The sequence below is a fragment of the Strongylocentrotus purpuratus genome, unplaced genomic scaffold (genome assembly GCF_000002235.5).
Source record: "Strongylocentrotus purpuratus isolate Spur 01 unplaced genomic scaffold, Spur_5.0 spur5_scaffold_5, whole genome shotgun sequence".
NCBI lineage: Eukaryota > Metazoa > Echinodermata > Echinoidea > Camarodonta > Strongylocentrotidae > Strongylocentrotus > Strongylocentrotus purpuratus.
In genome coordinates, this window is record NW_022145611.1 from 9,517,074 (window position 1) to 9,533,248 (window position 16,175).

Here is a 16,175-nt window from a genome sequence, read left to right on the forward strand (position 1 = left end):
AGCTACCTAAAATAAGAACTGAAACTTTAGTTTATATCTCCAAGGTGAATAAACTGTAGTTTGTTGTGAAGTACAACATATCTTATCCAAATTTGGAGAAATAACAAATGACTGAAACCAGGATATTTGGAGCACCAGGCCTATCATCAAACATATCTTGGCAGATATAGGCCCTATAGATAAAAGTTTAAACAAGGCATTTAGACCAAAAGGAGAAAAGTTCTTTTCACCCCTCAATAATCGAGTTCACGGTCACCCCTGTATATAGAATTTTGGTCACGACTCATGAGCATTGGTTGGTAAACATCAATAAAAGATAACACTGTATTATTCATGTCACAAAGATAATAGGATGCTATCATCTGCCACGTCAGGTGAAGTATCTAGAATTTAAACACCTCACAGATAAATATATGCATATAGTTTCTTGGTAGGAATCTAGGGGTGTATGTTGGCTCAAATGTTTGATAAGCCACTGACATGAAACTATGTTTAATTTCATTTCACAGTTATATGTTAAATTCTACAATAACAACCATATAACATTATCATGAAAATATGATATTTTTTCCCACCAGGTAATACCAATCATATATCAATATAATATAGATTTTAAAAATTATATTGGTAAGGCATTAATCCTCATCATTACTAGGTCTCTCGAAGAGGACCTAAAGCCGTCAGTCCTAAAGCCTTCGGTCCTCTGGTTGCTTACAAACAAGCATTTATGCTATCTTAGCAGTTAGGTAATATAACCACCACTACACAAATTACCTAGTGCATTTTCTGACAATATAAGTCACTCCAGGGGGCCCGTCTTATAAAGAGTTACGATTTCTCCAATCAATCGCAAGTATGCAGTCTCCTATCTCTTATGTACATAGTTGCGATTGATAACTCTTTACAAGAAGGGATCCAGGTTTTAACAATAATTGGTTATACAACCAAAGACTTGACATATTATAGGCTTTAGGTCATGGTTCCATGTGGTACAGATCCCTAAAGCTTGCAGAAATTGGCGTGCGGTGCCCCATTTCAAGTTTTATCGCAAGTACAGCGGGGTACGTGCATGCACACATAGATGTCTCAAGTCTGTTGTTTACATTTCAACATACTTATTCTTTTCGTATCGATAAACTTTTGATCCGCCAGCGCAAACAATGTTTGATAAATGCTCTAAGCCGATTGGGAACGACCTCCTTGCTAACCCGCACTGATAAAGTAAAGGGAGCAAAGCGATAATTTACATTCTCTTGAAGATAACAACGTGTTTGTGGGATCAAGGGTGAAATTGTATGCACTGCAACTGACTCACATGCGAGATTAATTAAGACACACAAAGGTAGGAGGAGGAGACAGATCAAGGGACTCAGAGGAGATTAGATTATCTTAAAGTATCATAAAGGGATATGATCAACTACAGGTGTCCTTTTTCAATAACAACCTACATGTACATGAATTTCTAGTCAGGCACGATGTCCCTGTTCTGATCATGAGTAAAGTCATGTGTACAAACTTTTCATTATTCTTGGAAAAACAAATTTAATTTACAAGAAACAACATTCAAAGACAAGTTATTAACAGCTGCTACTGAACATAGTATGCACCATCACTGTGTTCCCCGTTTTAAAGTAGAAGCTTATCGAATCTAGAAAAGGGGACGACAAATAAATGGCCAGATAAATATGCATTCAGTGCTACATCATCATACCGTTATGTTCTATTCAACAACTGAAGGCTCGCTCACGCAGGCAGTTTTTATTACCTCACAAATGAATGGCAAATGGCAATGGAAAAAAGGTAGGAGCAGGATACACAGATACATGTAGTAAGCATACTCACTATCTGTGTGTTATAAGATGCAAAATTTGAAGCGTATTACGCTTCTTTTATTATACTTATTAAAAAAAGTTTTACCTCAAAAGTGAGAAAGGGTCAAGCCACATATGATTAATATTTCTAAACCACAAACTACCACCTTTTGTAATCAGATTTGATGAGGTTATAGACCTTTAGAACTCGAGTAGGATTCATTTGAATCGCATGTCACTGTCCATACATTGGGAGATCTTGTGTTTCATTTTTCATTGCAATCTGAGATTTTGTTTGTCATTCAGAAAGCAAATTTCACTGTACAGTTAATGTCGGATGTCCAGGCTTGCTTTAGAAAGATATGGAATGAGATCTCACGCTACGTTTACAGTTAACACCTAAATTATTCATACCCCTTGTAACTTTGATGTTTTTGTGTGTTTTTCGGAACTCAAGAATGAAAAGTGGACTGGTTAAATTAGGGCTATTGTTGAATACTTTTAGATGAAAGCTTCAGTATGTCACATTCGCAAGAAACACTACCGGTAATCACGACAAATCAGTTTTTCACATACTTAACAAATTACAAAACTTTGTAATTTAGCTTTTGACTGAAAATGGAAAAGCATAATTAGAATGAACCATAAATCGAGTCAAATTAAGAGCACTCGGGCATGTTCTTGGCAAGGAGAGACCCACTGGTGTAATGTACATGTGCACAAACTTATGAGGACAAGTTCATTGGTCATTTGGCACCCCATACACTATCAAGCATTAAGGAATTATAAATGTCATTTAAATGGTAAATTTAGTTTGAAATCAAAACCACAATATTGGGTATGATCCAAGCACTCGTAGGGCTGTGAACTCATTACAAAAACTAGATTTATAACGATTCTAGATGTTGTTGGTTATGTATGGGACAAAATACAGTGAAACCAGCTTTAGCGACCACCTGCATAGAAAGACCATCTGTCTATAAAGACCACATTTTCTGTTTCCCTTAAATGGTGATTCTCATTGAAATGTGAACTAAAAAACCTTTACATAAAGACCACTTTGCCTATAGAGACCACTATTCTTGTCTCTCTTGAGTGGTCTTTACATACAGGTTACACTATAGCTTAGTCCTGCCTATACATGAAAGTGTGAGACAGTACACAACTCCAGTCAGGTCTGATGAAACAAGCTATAGAACAAAGTATGAATTCTTGCATTATGGATGATTATTCAACATTGACCTCATTCACGGTCACAGGATATTGTTCATAAAGCATCGCCCTGATGAAAAAAAGGCTTGAATTCTGGTTACTGCTCGGTGTGGCTCTCATTACACAGGACCTTGCCCGGGCAGATCTGATGAGCCCGCCTAGGAAATTGCTAATCGATGGGGTTAACCACTCCACATCTCCATGGAGAACTCACTGAATTGACAGAGGGCAGATCAAAGTACCAGCCGAATCCGTTCTTCTCAACAATCAATCATTATCAGCCATACAGAGTAAATATTCTAATGGACCTATCTGTACATTAGTATTTCTCACATTTTGATTAATTTAATGATTCCATAACTTAAGAGGAGATGACGTACATGTACAAACTAAATGAGTATGCTTAACAACTCATACACAATAAACCTAGCAATAGATCTACTCTAAGCCGTTCAGATACAAGGCATTAAACCGCAGCATTTTTAAAGATTAACTGTATTATAAAGCAGCGTACTTCACATTTCTGTATCTCATAACACAGAGTTTAAAAAACACCTGTAGGACCTTTGCTGTGCGCAGTTGCCATCAATGTACAGGGTTTTTTTTAAATGTGGTGGTCTTTTGCAGCGATTTTCCTTGTCATATCTGAGTTAGCCTTTAACTGGGATTTGTCATAACCAGCACTAAGGAAACCTTAGTAATATATGGATGCATGTATTTTTCCAAAATTTTCAATGAATCAATTAAAATTACAATTAAAATTGCTCTAAAACCAGAAACTTTTGTAAGCTTGAAACTTTTGCAAATTTTGCAAGTGGTTCAGAATAGCGATATTCTTGTGCACCAAAACAATAACATCAAAATACTTGTATCACAACTGATACAAAAAAGGTCATCAGTGTTAAAGGCCTTCAATTTGAAAGACTTTCATATCCCAAAATATCATGGGTTTCATAGCATCCCATTTGATGTGACACTTTTCCAAACTTTTCCAAACTTTCCAGAGTGCTTCCTCCTTGAGCTAGCATTCTCAAATTTCAAGATGCACCACAATATCCTGCCCCACCAACCCTGGAAACTTCCAGAGGTCAGAGGTCAGAGGTACACACCTTGAATTGTTCTCTTGAAGAAGGCCTTACAAGCCTCGCAGGACGCGATGCCATAGTGGTACCCGGACGCCAGGTCCGAGCATACGGCACACAGTCTAGGGTTGGCGCCCTGGTCCCCGTCGGCCTTGGCTGCCTCGTCAAGGAGAGCGTTCTGGATGCCGTTCAAGAGGGAGCCGTTGGGCTCGGGAGAGCAGACGCTGTCACTGCTGCAGCCGGGGCTACCATCGTACTCGGCCTTCACAGCAGTATGGACGGGAGACTGTGGATGTTTCAAAGTTAAATGATTTGATTACATCAGTTTTCTGAGGGTGAGTATTGAAATTTGGCAGGGAAACTAAACAAACTAAACACAACAAACATTCTTCAAGGTTTGCTGGAAAAAAAAGAGATTCCTCAAATTTTCAAAGGCATTTGTTGTTGCTTTCACTGTTGTTCTTGTTACTATTTTCTTTTGCTACCAGAAATCTTTAAAGTCTTTTAGACCAGCTTTGAATCTTTTCAGAGATAAATCATTCTTCACACCTGTGTATTTTTTAGTGATACATTCACTAGTCAAGATATGAGATGTTTAATATTTTTCACTTTTTTTCAGAATTTTTCTTGCTCTGTTTAAGTTCTATTCTAGGCTCACGGTCCCCTTTAATACTGTGTTTGAGCAGCCACCTAAAGCCCACTTACCGAATAGCCCGATAGCTGGGCATAGTTTGGTGTTGGCGGTGCGGATGAGTCACCTTCGTCTGAAGAAGCCATGGCTACATCGTTCCATTACAGTCAAGAAAGGTCGCACGAAGTGAGAATGATTGCTTCATTTATCTGCAAGGTACAGTAAAATTCAAATACATGGTCAATTAAATGATACAAATATTGATACAGTCGTTTATATGCCTTTACATGTATACTGCCCTGTTCGTAACATCACAGTCAAGAAAGTTCGCAGAAAGTGAGAATGATTGCTTCATTTATCTGCAAGATACAGTAACATTCAAAACATAGTTAATTAAATGATTCAAGTACACATGTAGGTGAGGTGATCCTGTACATACATATATCGTCACAGATATTATCAGAGCAACATCAAAATCAAGAAATACAGCAGATAGTGAGAAGGATCATTTAACTTATCTGCAAGATATAGTCAAATTCAATTACACGGTGAAGTCAATGATACAAGCGTCAAAACAATCGTTCTTGTACATACATATATTTCAGTCACATTTGTAGTAACATCACAGCTATTAAAGAAAGGCAGCAGAAATCCACTGATCTTATATGCTTTTTTCATTTCAATTCAATTTCGGTTTTATTACAAATATACCAAATATAAAGTCCAAAGACTAACAATAATTGGCTCACAATGTTTCATATAAAAATGCATTAAAAACAGTAGATTTAAACATTCAGTGCTATCATAGTGCATTAAATGACACATGCATTGTTGCAGTTATCCCTGTACATACATGCACCGTTCACATTTATTGCCCATTTGTAACATTACCCTCAAGAAAATTGGCATAAAGTGAGAACGATTAATCCACTAATCTGCAAGGTACAGTACCGGTAAATGCAAAATTGATTGATACTAGCATAGCTTCAGTTGTCCTTATACATATATTGATTGCTTGGTGCGTTGACCAAAGGGCATATCAGAAAAGATTGGATTGAACACACAAGAGCAACCAAGGCCAGATCCTGGGAGTAATTACACAGAGATTACACGCGTTGATAATTCCAATCAGTGTCACCATTGAGCAACAGATAAAGAGAGATAGAGAGAAAGAGGGAGAGAAAAGAAAAAGAGAATGAGAGCCCGAGAGGGGATAGAGTGAGAGAAAGAGAGAGAGAGAGAGAGAGAGAGAGAGGGAGAAAGAGAGAGAGAGAGAGAGGGAGAGAGAGAGAGAGAGAGAGAGAGAGAGAGAGAGAAAGAGAAGGCAAGAGAGGGGGCAATACAAAACTACACTGTACATATCAGTAGGGATCTCCTAAGTAATCATTGTTTCACATCTAAATATCACAGAGGTTATAAAGGTAGATTACAAAGAACACAGTCAAATAATAATATAGGTGAAAGAGATAACTTATGGCCTACATCTACAAAATCAGTTTTATATTTGCAAAGTTAAAGATAAACTTGAGTTCTGGTAATGCGATTGCATTGTGAAAGAAAAGGTGTGGAATGGATCAGAAAATTTGATCATATAGCATGTAAGTAATGGTGTGTAATGCAAGGTTCTGGAGTCATCAAAATCATCATAAATTTGGCAGAGTCTTGGTAAAGTAACAATCACTTACACAGAAACATGTATATGGGACAACACACATGGTGTCGGGGCTAGTACTACCCTGATTTCCTTATCTTTCTATGCTCATTACTCAGCCAGTATACATTTTCTTCCAAAATTGTTTGGCACATGACATTTATTTGTAATCTTGAACATTCAGTGCAAGTTTCGTTAGATTCTGTGAGAATTCATTTTCTTTTTTTTTACCAGAACTCAAGTTTATCTTTAAATGCATACCATACACTCATACATGTAACCTTGCTGTATGTTTCTCTCTCCCACACCCACACGCTCTCTTTCTCTACCTCTAACACTATATCCAATAATCCTTTCTTTCTCTCTCTCCCTCTCTTTCTATCTCTCTCATCCCCCTCTGTCTCTTCCTCTCTCTCTTTCCTTCTCTCTTTCATATCTCACAACAAAATAGCAAATAGTGCAAAATGTCATCAAAAGAGTCTCCTTTCAAAACACACAGAGCTCCAGGCACTCTCTCAAAAAAAAAGGTAAACACACAAACCCATGCCAATGTAAATACAAAAATGAGTGCAGCAAGACGCATGTGACCGTCTCCTCCTCCTTTCATCAAGTAGCAAAAACTTTCTCGACTTCCAGGCTCCTATGTGAAGAATGAACAATATGATCCTGTTCACAAATACCTTCCAACCTGACTTTGGGACTTCTTCCCTGTAGCGACTACTAACCTCTTCAAAATCCTACCTCCTTTTTAATAGTTTACCCTAAAAATCGTACAATATATTAGCAGGACTTGGATCAGTCGACACTACAAAAGAATCCTATGCATATGGGCCCTAAAATTGTAACTCTGGAGTCTGGACCCCCATTTTTTAACCTGAAACAAGAGCCCCATGCTGTACGTACCCTAAGACATATGGGTACTTGATCCAAGTTTGGTAAATATTAGTTCAATGGTTCTGGAGTTATCACGGTAACGAAAAGCAGGACAGATGGATGGATGGACGGACGGACGGACAAACCGAAAATGCCTCCAGCACCACATTCAGTGGTGGTGGCACAAAAACAAGAACAACACCCGATGCTACATCAATTATGTCAATGCCTATCAAACACTAAAGGGTGCTTAGAAACACATGTTACCAAAAAAAAGTAAATTTCCATGTTTATATATCGCATGCATACATTTTACTGTCAAAAGTAGTACCACCTACAGTGTACAGCACACTATACACATGAAATCATTTAATCAAGCTGGGTGCTTTTTGCGGTAATTTGTCAAATGCAAATCTGCTTGACTGCAAATGAACCAAATAAATCAATAGCTTCACAACATACCCTGAACATGAACATCTGGATCTGAATGAAAACAGGTTAAACACTCCTGATGGTATAAAACATGTGAAGTATATGCCGGAAGCTGATGCTATCAGAAAAGCAAGAAAGAAGGCTACACTGTATACCAGTAGACCAAACAGCTCTGTTGTTTCTCTCTCTCCTTTTTACTGTGTTCACTATGTCATGAACATATACATGAATCCTAATCCTAATCATATAATGCCTGTTGGAACCCATATCTACATTGCCTATTATTTGACGGCCCTGGAGATTTGCCAAAAAAGTCAATGTTGACATTTACTCAGAATTAGAATTGAAATGGGTCACATGAATAAGTGTAATGAAGGTCAATACTGTGAACTCACTGGAATCTAAATATTAACCCTATTAACTATATGTGTAAAAATATATCACAATAATAAATAAAATTCAGGGAAGAGATTTTCTTATAGAGCTTTTGATATCACCTACATGATCAGCATATGAATGATAAGAGATATAAAATCAAATCTCTGAACAAGGAGGGATTAGAACCTGTAAAAACTGCTGCCACTATCCAAGAAGCAACTGTATCAGCAGGACACTTTTGGTCCAATGAACATGACTATACAGCTTCGGAAATGTTTGTGTAACATCGAATACAGAATTACAGTACATACATGAATGTTGACATGTTTCATCCGATAATTCAAATGGCAAGTGATCACTGATATTCCAGGAAATTAGAAAGATGATAATTTTCAATATTGTAAAATGCACTGGATCCTGCAAACTGAGCAGTAAAATCCGACTACAGCCTTCCAGACCGACAATTTACAAGACCAACAATTTACTAAACCACAAATGTCTGTATTGAAGACCTTCATACAACTTTTCTGAGGGTTCACACGTCTGATTACCCATGCAACTGATGTCCAATGTTAACGGTCTCATGGGCCTGCTAGCCACTTTACAGAGGGTTTTAACTTGACCAACGGCCTACAAGACCGACATTATTCTATCTTCCCTGATGTATTCTTTGTTTTTTCGGTCTTGTCGACCTTTTTCAACTGTCTTGTTGTCTATATTTTCTTATGCATTTCTTGTTTTTTGGGTCTCATAGGTGGTCGGTCTCAAGGGCTGACAGTCTGCTGGCATCAGCTATATAATGTTACATTTGCTGAAATATAGTCTTTTTTTCGTTTGTGTAGAATGGCCTTATATCTCTCAACAATTGGATTTTTAAAAAGTGATTCAGTTCAAATGAGAAAGTTCAAATGAGAAACTGTTTGCAAACTTTTCTTGTTTTTATAGCAGCCTTTTCACACACAGCTAAAATTCTATAAACATGATTAGTATAAACGTGTTTGAAACGTGTTTAAACTAATCACAAGCCTTTCACACACAGAAATTTCGGTGGGATCGTTAATCGTTTCATGATTAACTACTGCTCGTAAAATGCGCAGTAGTGCCATTGCGCATTGAAGGTCATGTCATATCAATCAAAGCACATGCTCCATCCAGTTTAAACACGTCTGAAACACGTTTAAACACGAATAACCTTTCACACACAAAATTTCAAGCTCTCTAGATACGAACTTCGTATCTGCAGCCTGCTTTTAGGGGCGTATGGATCGCGACTTCGTATCTATCCCAACATCGTATAAACGATGTTCACACTGGGAAAATTTTTCTATAAACATGTTTAAAACTGTTGAGTTAAACACGTTTATACTAATCATCTCTAGATATGATGAATTTTAGCTGTGTGTGAAAAGGCTGTAGGTCTTGTAGGAGGTCAATCTCATGGGCTGTCAGTCTGCTGGCATGACCTGTATAGTCTGACGGTTACTGAAATGTAATATCTATTTCTTTCATGTGGAATTGCCTCACAAATATCTTTCAACAGATGTATTTTAAAAGAGTGACTCAGTTAAAGTAAAAAACTGTTTGCAAACTTTTCTTTCCACTACATTGTTGGATGCTACTGTTAGATCTGCTCTTGAGATGAAATAAACAAATACGGTACTGCCTTTTCATATTTTCCCACCCAGTCCAACTTTCCTTCTGTCAAAAAAAAACAATCCTGTACTTTGACCATCAGTACATATGTATATACTTATTCAAACGCAAATATTTAGTCCAAATTTAAATGAGGGAAGGACGTGCAGGCTTAGAGAGAAAGAGAGAGGAGAAGGTAGAAGGGGAGAGAGAGAGAGAGAGGGGGAGGGAGAGGGAGAGGGGAAGGGAGAGGGGAAGAGAGAGAGAGAGAGAGAGAGGAAGAGAGAGGAGAGGGTAGAAGGGGAGAGGGAGGGGAGAGGGAGAGAGAGAGAGGGCGAGAGTGGAGGAGAGGAAGAGCGAGAGAGAGAGGGGAAGAGGAAGAGAAAGAGAGAGAGAGAGAGAAAGAGAGAGAGAGAGAGAGAGAGGTTAAGAGAAAGAGAGAGACAGAGAAATATAACATTTCATAATTTTATGATGAATACAATATCAACAGAAAATCCACCTACTCCAGATAAATGTATTTTTAAAAGCACAAAGAAAAATATTAAATAACATAACTTCTGATTGAAGAGCACACGTCCTATTTACTACAAATATTTGTGCTAGCATTATAGTCACATTTATGAGGTCAAAAGTATGAATGGTTGAATACATAATAAATATGGAAGGATGAAGAACAGAATAGCATACAATGTCCAAGTATAAAGGCAAGTTAAAGGCCAAGTTCAGCACTGGAACTTTTGTAAAAGTATTCAGGGGGCAGTATCACAATGCTATCTTGTAAATTATTGATTATGGTAGACAATTTCTGCATAAAAATATATTTGGAATTTACAATGTAAAAATATGACAGGGATTATAAAAATGTATGGGTAATGAAGCGTGTATCCTATTGGCTGAAATGTGATCGTGCGTCATTCAATGATATATAAACTCAACTTTTATGCGGGACGGCGTCTGGGCATCAAAAAAACACTATATGCTTACTTTAATCAGAAAATGATCTTTATGGAATAATAACATGTAATGTAAATCGTATGTGTGTTCAATGATCTAAGCTCAGTGGGATACACCTAACTTTATATGCAGCTTCTGTTTTTCTTTCGTTTTCATGTTGGCTGAATTGTGATCAGGCAACTCAACAATCAAGTTATTACATGAATACTGCACAGTATATAGTATTAGACAGGAGATTATCTAGGCATAAGATGCCCTTTTCTTTATATTCATCAAAACTTGATCTTTCTTTTTTTTAAGTAATGTAAATGACATGAATGTAAGTTAGATCATTTAAACTCAGTTTTATACACCTATTAAACTAATGCAGTTTTTGTTTTGCTTTCATTTTAGTTTTGGCTGAATTGTGATCAGTATCTATCCTGTGTAATTAATCTATGGCACCAGCTTGTACACCAGTTTTTAGCCAGATGGACATCTGAGAGTCTAAACGACAACTTAATAATAATAGTGTAAACTTATAGAGCGCACACTTCTGTCCATCTATCAGAATATAATCTTTACATACTGGTAATAAAATAACTAATGTACATTGTACATTTGTTAGATTATCGAAGTTCAATTGTAATCGCCTACATCTATTAAACTAATCCAGCGTTTGTTTGGCTTTCATTTTGATATTGGCGAAATTGTGATCATACCTAGCTCAATCATTATGCTCTATTACACAGTAAATAGGCTTTTAACCCAAAAGATACCCATTTCTTTACTTTTATCACATTTGATCTCAATGGATTTGAATACATTGAATGATTGTTACATTATTTACATGAAAGTTCAATTGTGACAATTCGTAAGCAACGTTTGTTTTGTTTTCATTGGAGGGTGCACACCCTTTCCCTAGGAAATTATTCTAGTCCTATTGTGATTGCATCTAGGGGTGCACATGTTTACATGACCCCTGTAAACTCTTCTATTTGAACTTTCAGTTCAGATTCTCGGTTCAATGTAGTCACTATTTTAAATAGTACATAAAAACAAAACTCCACAAATAATTCGAAGTTGATGAGATCTCTATTTTGTTTTGTTCAACACATGTTTACATGACCCCTGTAAACTCTTCTATTTAAACTTTCAGTTCAGATTCTCGGTTCAATGTAGTCACTATTTTAAATAGTACATAAAAACAAAACTCCACAAATAATTCGAAGTTGATTAGATCTCTATTTTGTTTTGTTCAACAACAAAAAATCATCACAAAGAGAGGAATACAATCTTCACATTTCAAAATGTTAACAAATGCAGAAGTGCCTTTTTGCAAGTTAAACATCAAAGCCTTGTTCAATTATACACGTTTTGTTTTTAATGCGACTGGGTTTTTTGTGGCGGTTTACCACATCAATTCTGAACTTGCCTTAATTGTGCTAAATGCTTTAGGCACTCATCTTTTCAACATTCCTTTGATATTCTAGCCTCCCATGTTAAAGAAATGGCAATTTTTGTCAAGTCTCACATCTCCCATTTGACGAAATAACTTCATAACGATTAACACAACAAAATTCACTCCCATAATTCTTTACATAAACATACATGAAATTGTACACAAACAGGGAAAAGCTAGAACATTACATACCTTATGTAGGCCATTAAAAGTAGCACAAACTCACTGTCGTCCTTTTCTAATGAATGAATCATGAGCTACCGGTAAGCCTAAAATTATAGTGAAAGTGTTACAAAAGGAAAGCTACTTGAACAAATACCACAAAAAAGTGTATCAAAGTAAGGTAAACAACTTAAAAGGAGCTATGAATAGAAAGTCCTTTCAAATTCAGATCTATGATAAACCTCACTTGTGGTTTAGGCCTTGTCATTATAAGCAATGAATTCAGCACTCTTATCTGTCATGTGTATACAAATGTATGTGTATAGAAACAATTAATGATGACACTTTTTTTTATTTTAACCAAGGAGAAATTCATTATATCAAGAGTTTCACATCCTGTATACATCATAGCGCATGCTTGACAATTCAACTGACAACTCCATGTCAACTATATATTTATGCATAAATGCAAGCCTATAATTAACATCAGTATTTATGTGTGGTGAGTTAGGGCGCGTTCATGCTTGATTTTGAAGGCAGAATGAGCGATTTGTAACGCTCATCGTAAACGCTCATCGTAATCGCAGTTCCACGGTGCATTGTTCATGCTCACTTCTCCAGGCAATTCTCCTTGGGTGGCCTTCAGCTGGATTCGCAAACCTGTGTGCGCATGCTACGTAGACCCACTAGAGGTCAGTGCGTTGACCCCATTTAAAAGCGTTTACAAATTGTAAACGCATCTTTTTGTGAGTTTACGATCGGCGAAAAGTGAGCATGAACGCAATCGTGTTTTAAACTAAACGCGTAACAGATGCCTGATTCTGGCCGTCAAAATCAAGCATGAACGCGCCCTCAGACTACCTTTCAAGTACCCGGTATGTGAATTTTATCTCCACATCTTGAAAAGTTGCAAGTGTGCAACATGAAGAAATTTTAACATTTGCACATACATGAACATCAAAATGGAACGAAAGAGGAACATCCCAATAATAGTAAGAGCCAACACATTCATTGTCCAATAGGCCATTTTTGTAAAGTTATCAAATTAAATGCACAAATCTATGTTCAGTTATTAGTTCATTCTCCTGTTTCATTGTATTTCAATAGTCAGAATGCAAATTGCATACATTCCATGTTGTCAGGTAGGTCAAGCAATAATGTTTGTCTGACCTAGCACCAATTAATGTATGCAATTCAACTGGCATATACAATCATTTGTAACACGTTAATGAAATAATTTGTAGCATGGCACATTGCAAAGATGTATGCATTCAATTTGATAATGTTACGAAAATGGTGTAGGCCTATTCACAGTCCTAAGGACCAGAGTTGAACTGTGGGGGCTCGTGTGCACCCACCCCCAGGATAAGTCCGAGGCTTCACTGTATGTAGCCTCTAATGACAGCCAACTCGCTCTAAGTGATGAGATACAATGTAGTTTGTAACACTGGAGTTGATGCGTCTCTTCATCCAACCCTTCACCCTACCCCCCCCTCCCCCCCCCCCCCCCTGAAGGTACATGTCGTACTGAAAATCAACAACATTTGTATAACTAGCCATTCACCATTGACCCTTACAACTCACATTCTTGTACTGGATTCCTACTCACAAGTTCACAACCATTAAAACCTCATCTTTAATTGAATGCACTTCCCACAGGATGACCGGTGGGTGAGGGGTGGGCATGACTAAACATCGATCACCTAGAGACCAAGGTCAGCCTGGCTCAGCCTGGGATTGCGATGAATCTGCTCTAATTACAGCTACAATGTAAATCACTGGTACATGTAGCTGGATGACATACAAAAATAGTGTTATCAATATTTGTATTTGCCAATCAGAAATATAACATCACAAAACCAAAAAGTTTGATAAGATTAAATAGCCATTGACTGAAGCTGGTTGTCTTTGAGAGTGATCATACTGAAAGCTGCTAGATCTTGTGACAATGACATTTCATATTTTCATTTAATTTCATGGTTTATTAAAAGAATCAAGATTCGCTGCAATAATGCCAAATTGCATATGATTTGCATATGATTTACATATAGTTAACAAATTAATTATTCATACACAGTACCCCTTGTAAATTTGATGCTTTGAAGAAAAATGTAATTCGAGAATAAAAGGTGGACTGGTTGAATTAGGGCCTTTGTCGAATACTTATATGTAAGCTTTACTATGTCACATTCTCAAGAAAATAAATCGGGATAACTGATTTTTTTTCTTCATATACGGGTACTTAAAAATAACAAAACTTGGTAAGTGTACAAAAGGTTTTGATATTTCGCAAGCACATCAAAATTAAAAATATGGATTGGAAAAAAATGATGAAATCATTCCATTACCAAATAAAAATTATCATGTCTCTAAAACTATGGCAGCAATGAAATCATCTTTCATAGACAATCGTTTAAACAATGATTGCTGAATCGTAATAAAACAAAATTTGGTCAAGTAATATTTTGAATAAGCAAATTTAATTGTAGTAAAGTAATTCGACTTATGCAATTTCAAGTTAAGGAGAGTTAACTGTAGTTTGATTCTGACCTTGAAAATCAACCAGGCTTTTCATTAAGTTTTCAATAACAATTCTTTATTACTGGGTGTAAACCACCAATTCTGGAATAAACTGGGATACAGGTGTATTACATAACCAAACAACATGCATTTGTTCAGTTTATCATGTGCATGTATATGTTCACTATGACTGTATCAATTGTCCTTCAAAATTCAGATATCATTAGTGCAAGGTACTACCTGTACTTTTATAAGTGAGAAATACACTGCAACATTTGTGCACATTTAATATGGGGAAATGGGATACGAGTGTGGGCGGGAGAATAGAAAGAATAGTATGCTTAGTACTACTTTGCTGGTACTCATCATTAATATCCAAAAGAAGGCAATAAAGTAATAGAACTTCCCATGATCCAAGCTTGATGACAAATTCATGTACAATGTACATGTAGACTCGTTCAGTTACAGCCGCCGAGGGCCATATCTTCAGCAAACATGGTGCAACGTGTGGTCCAATCTGCTAACCCTGTTCCAAGGTTCAACACAACTAAGATTAAGGCCATGGAATTAGGGAGAATCATCAGGGTAGATTGCAATAGATCAGCCATAAAACTATCAGAGGTTATACATGCAGCATGAAAATGTAATACCACAGTGCAATATACTGGTCCCTGTTCTTTTCTTTTGTTGTCACTCATTGAAGAAATATTTGGTACAGTTGCTTTAATGGTGATTAGACAGCTACCACAAGTTGCAGCACATATATTATGACTATTCCTGGTAGGAATTTATTCCTTGAAACGCAGCGCGCGTAACAGCTGCACTGCTAAAGCCATGCTGCATTATTGTAAAGCGCTTAGAGACTTCTGATAAAGTAAATGTTAAGCGCTATATAGGCAAATATAATTATTATTATTATTGTCGTTTGATCATGATCATATATTACCTACACTTACTTCAGATGTACGACCTGTATATTTGATATATCACAAGCAGTTTCGATATAGGCTGATCTAGAGTGCCACTGAGGAGGCAGAAGTGCACTCCAAAATCAATGACGTCATGGGGTCTGTGAAACAAGTGGTCTTGGAATCATGTGTAGTAGAAGATCTCATACCTACGTTCCATGGACAATATCATATTTTTTTGTCCCAATTTTATGGAATAACCGATGTACCTTTTATAATGATAAACCAAGATCTGGATAGAGTGGTGAAGTATGAGGTCATCAAAAATCTATTTTTAGAATTTCTCAATTTTTTTCTTCATTTTCTGAAAGAGCATCAAAAATAATGTCCGAATAGGAACCAGAGCATAAAACACTGAGTTCCTATAGGGCATATATTTATTCAGATGGTCATATCTCAGCCAATACTCAACATAATAAATTGGT

General features: G+C 36.7%; 1 protein-coding gene across 3 annotated transcripts in view; it reads right to left on the reverse strand.

Annotated features, from left to right (window-relative positions):
- Positions 1-16,175, reverse strand: part of LOC579264 (estrogen-related receptor gamma) — a 30,503-nt gene that overhangs the window by 12,506 nt on the left and 1,822 nt on the right. Inside the window, exons 1-3 of one of the 3 annotated variants that reach the window (XM_030998685.1) lie at positions 12,293-12,397; positions 4,811-4,945; positions 4,133-4,391 (exon numbers count right to left, since the gene is read on the reverse strand). In XM_030998685.1, coding sequence (XP_030854545.1) covers positions 4,133-4,391; positions 4,811-4,882 — 331 coding nt within the window. In that variant the 5' untranslated portion in view covers positions 4,883-4,945; positions 12,293-12,397. Of the gene's footprint in view, positions 1-4,132; positions 4,392-4,810; positions 4,946-7,722; positions 7,742-12,292; positions 12,398-16,175 lie in introns of those variants that run through there. The other 2 variants (XM_030998686.1, XM_030998684.1) reach the window with 2 other exon arrangements.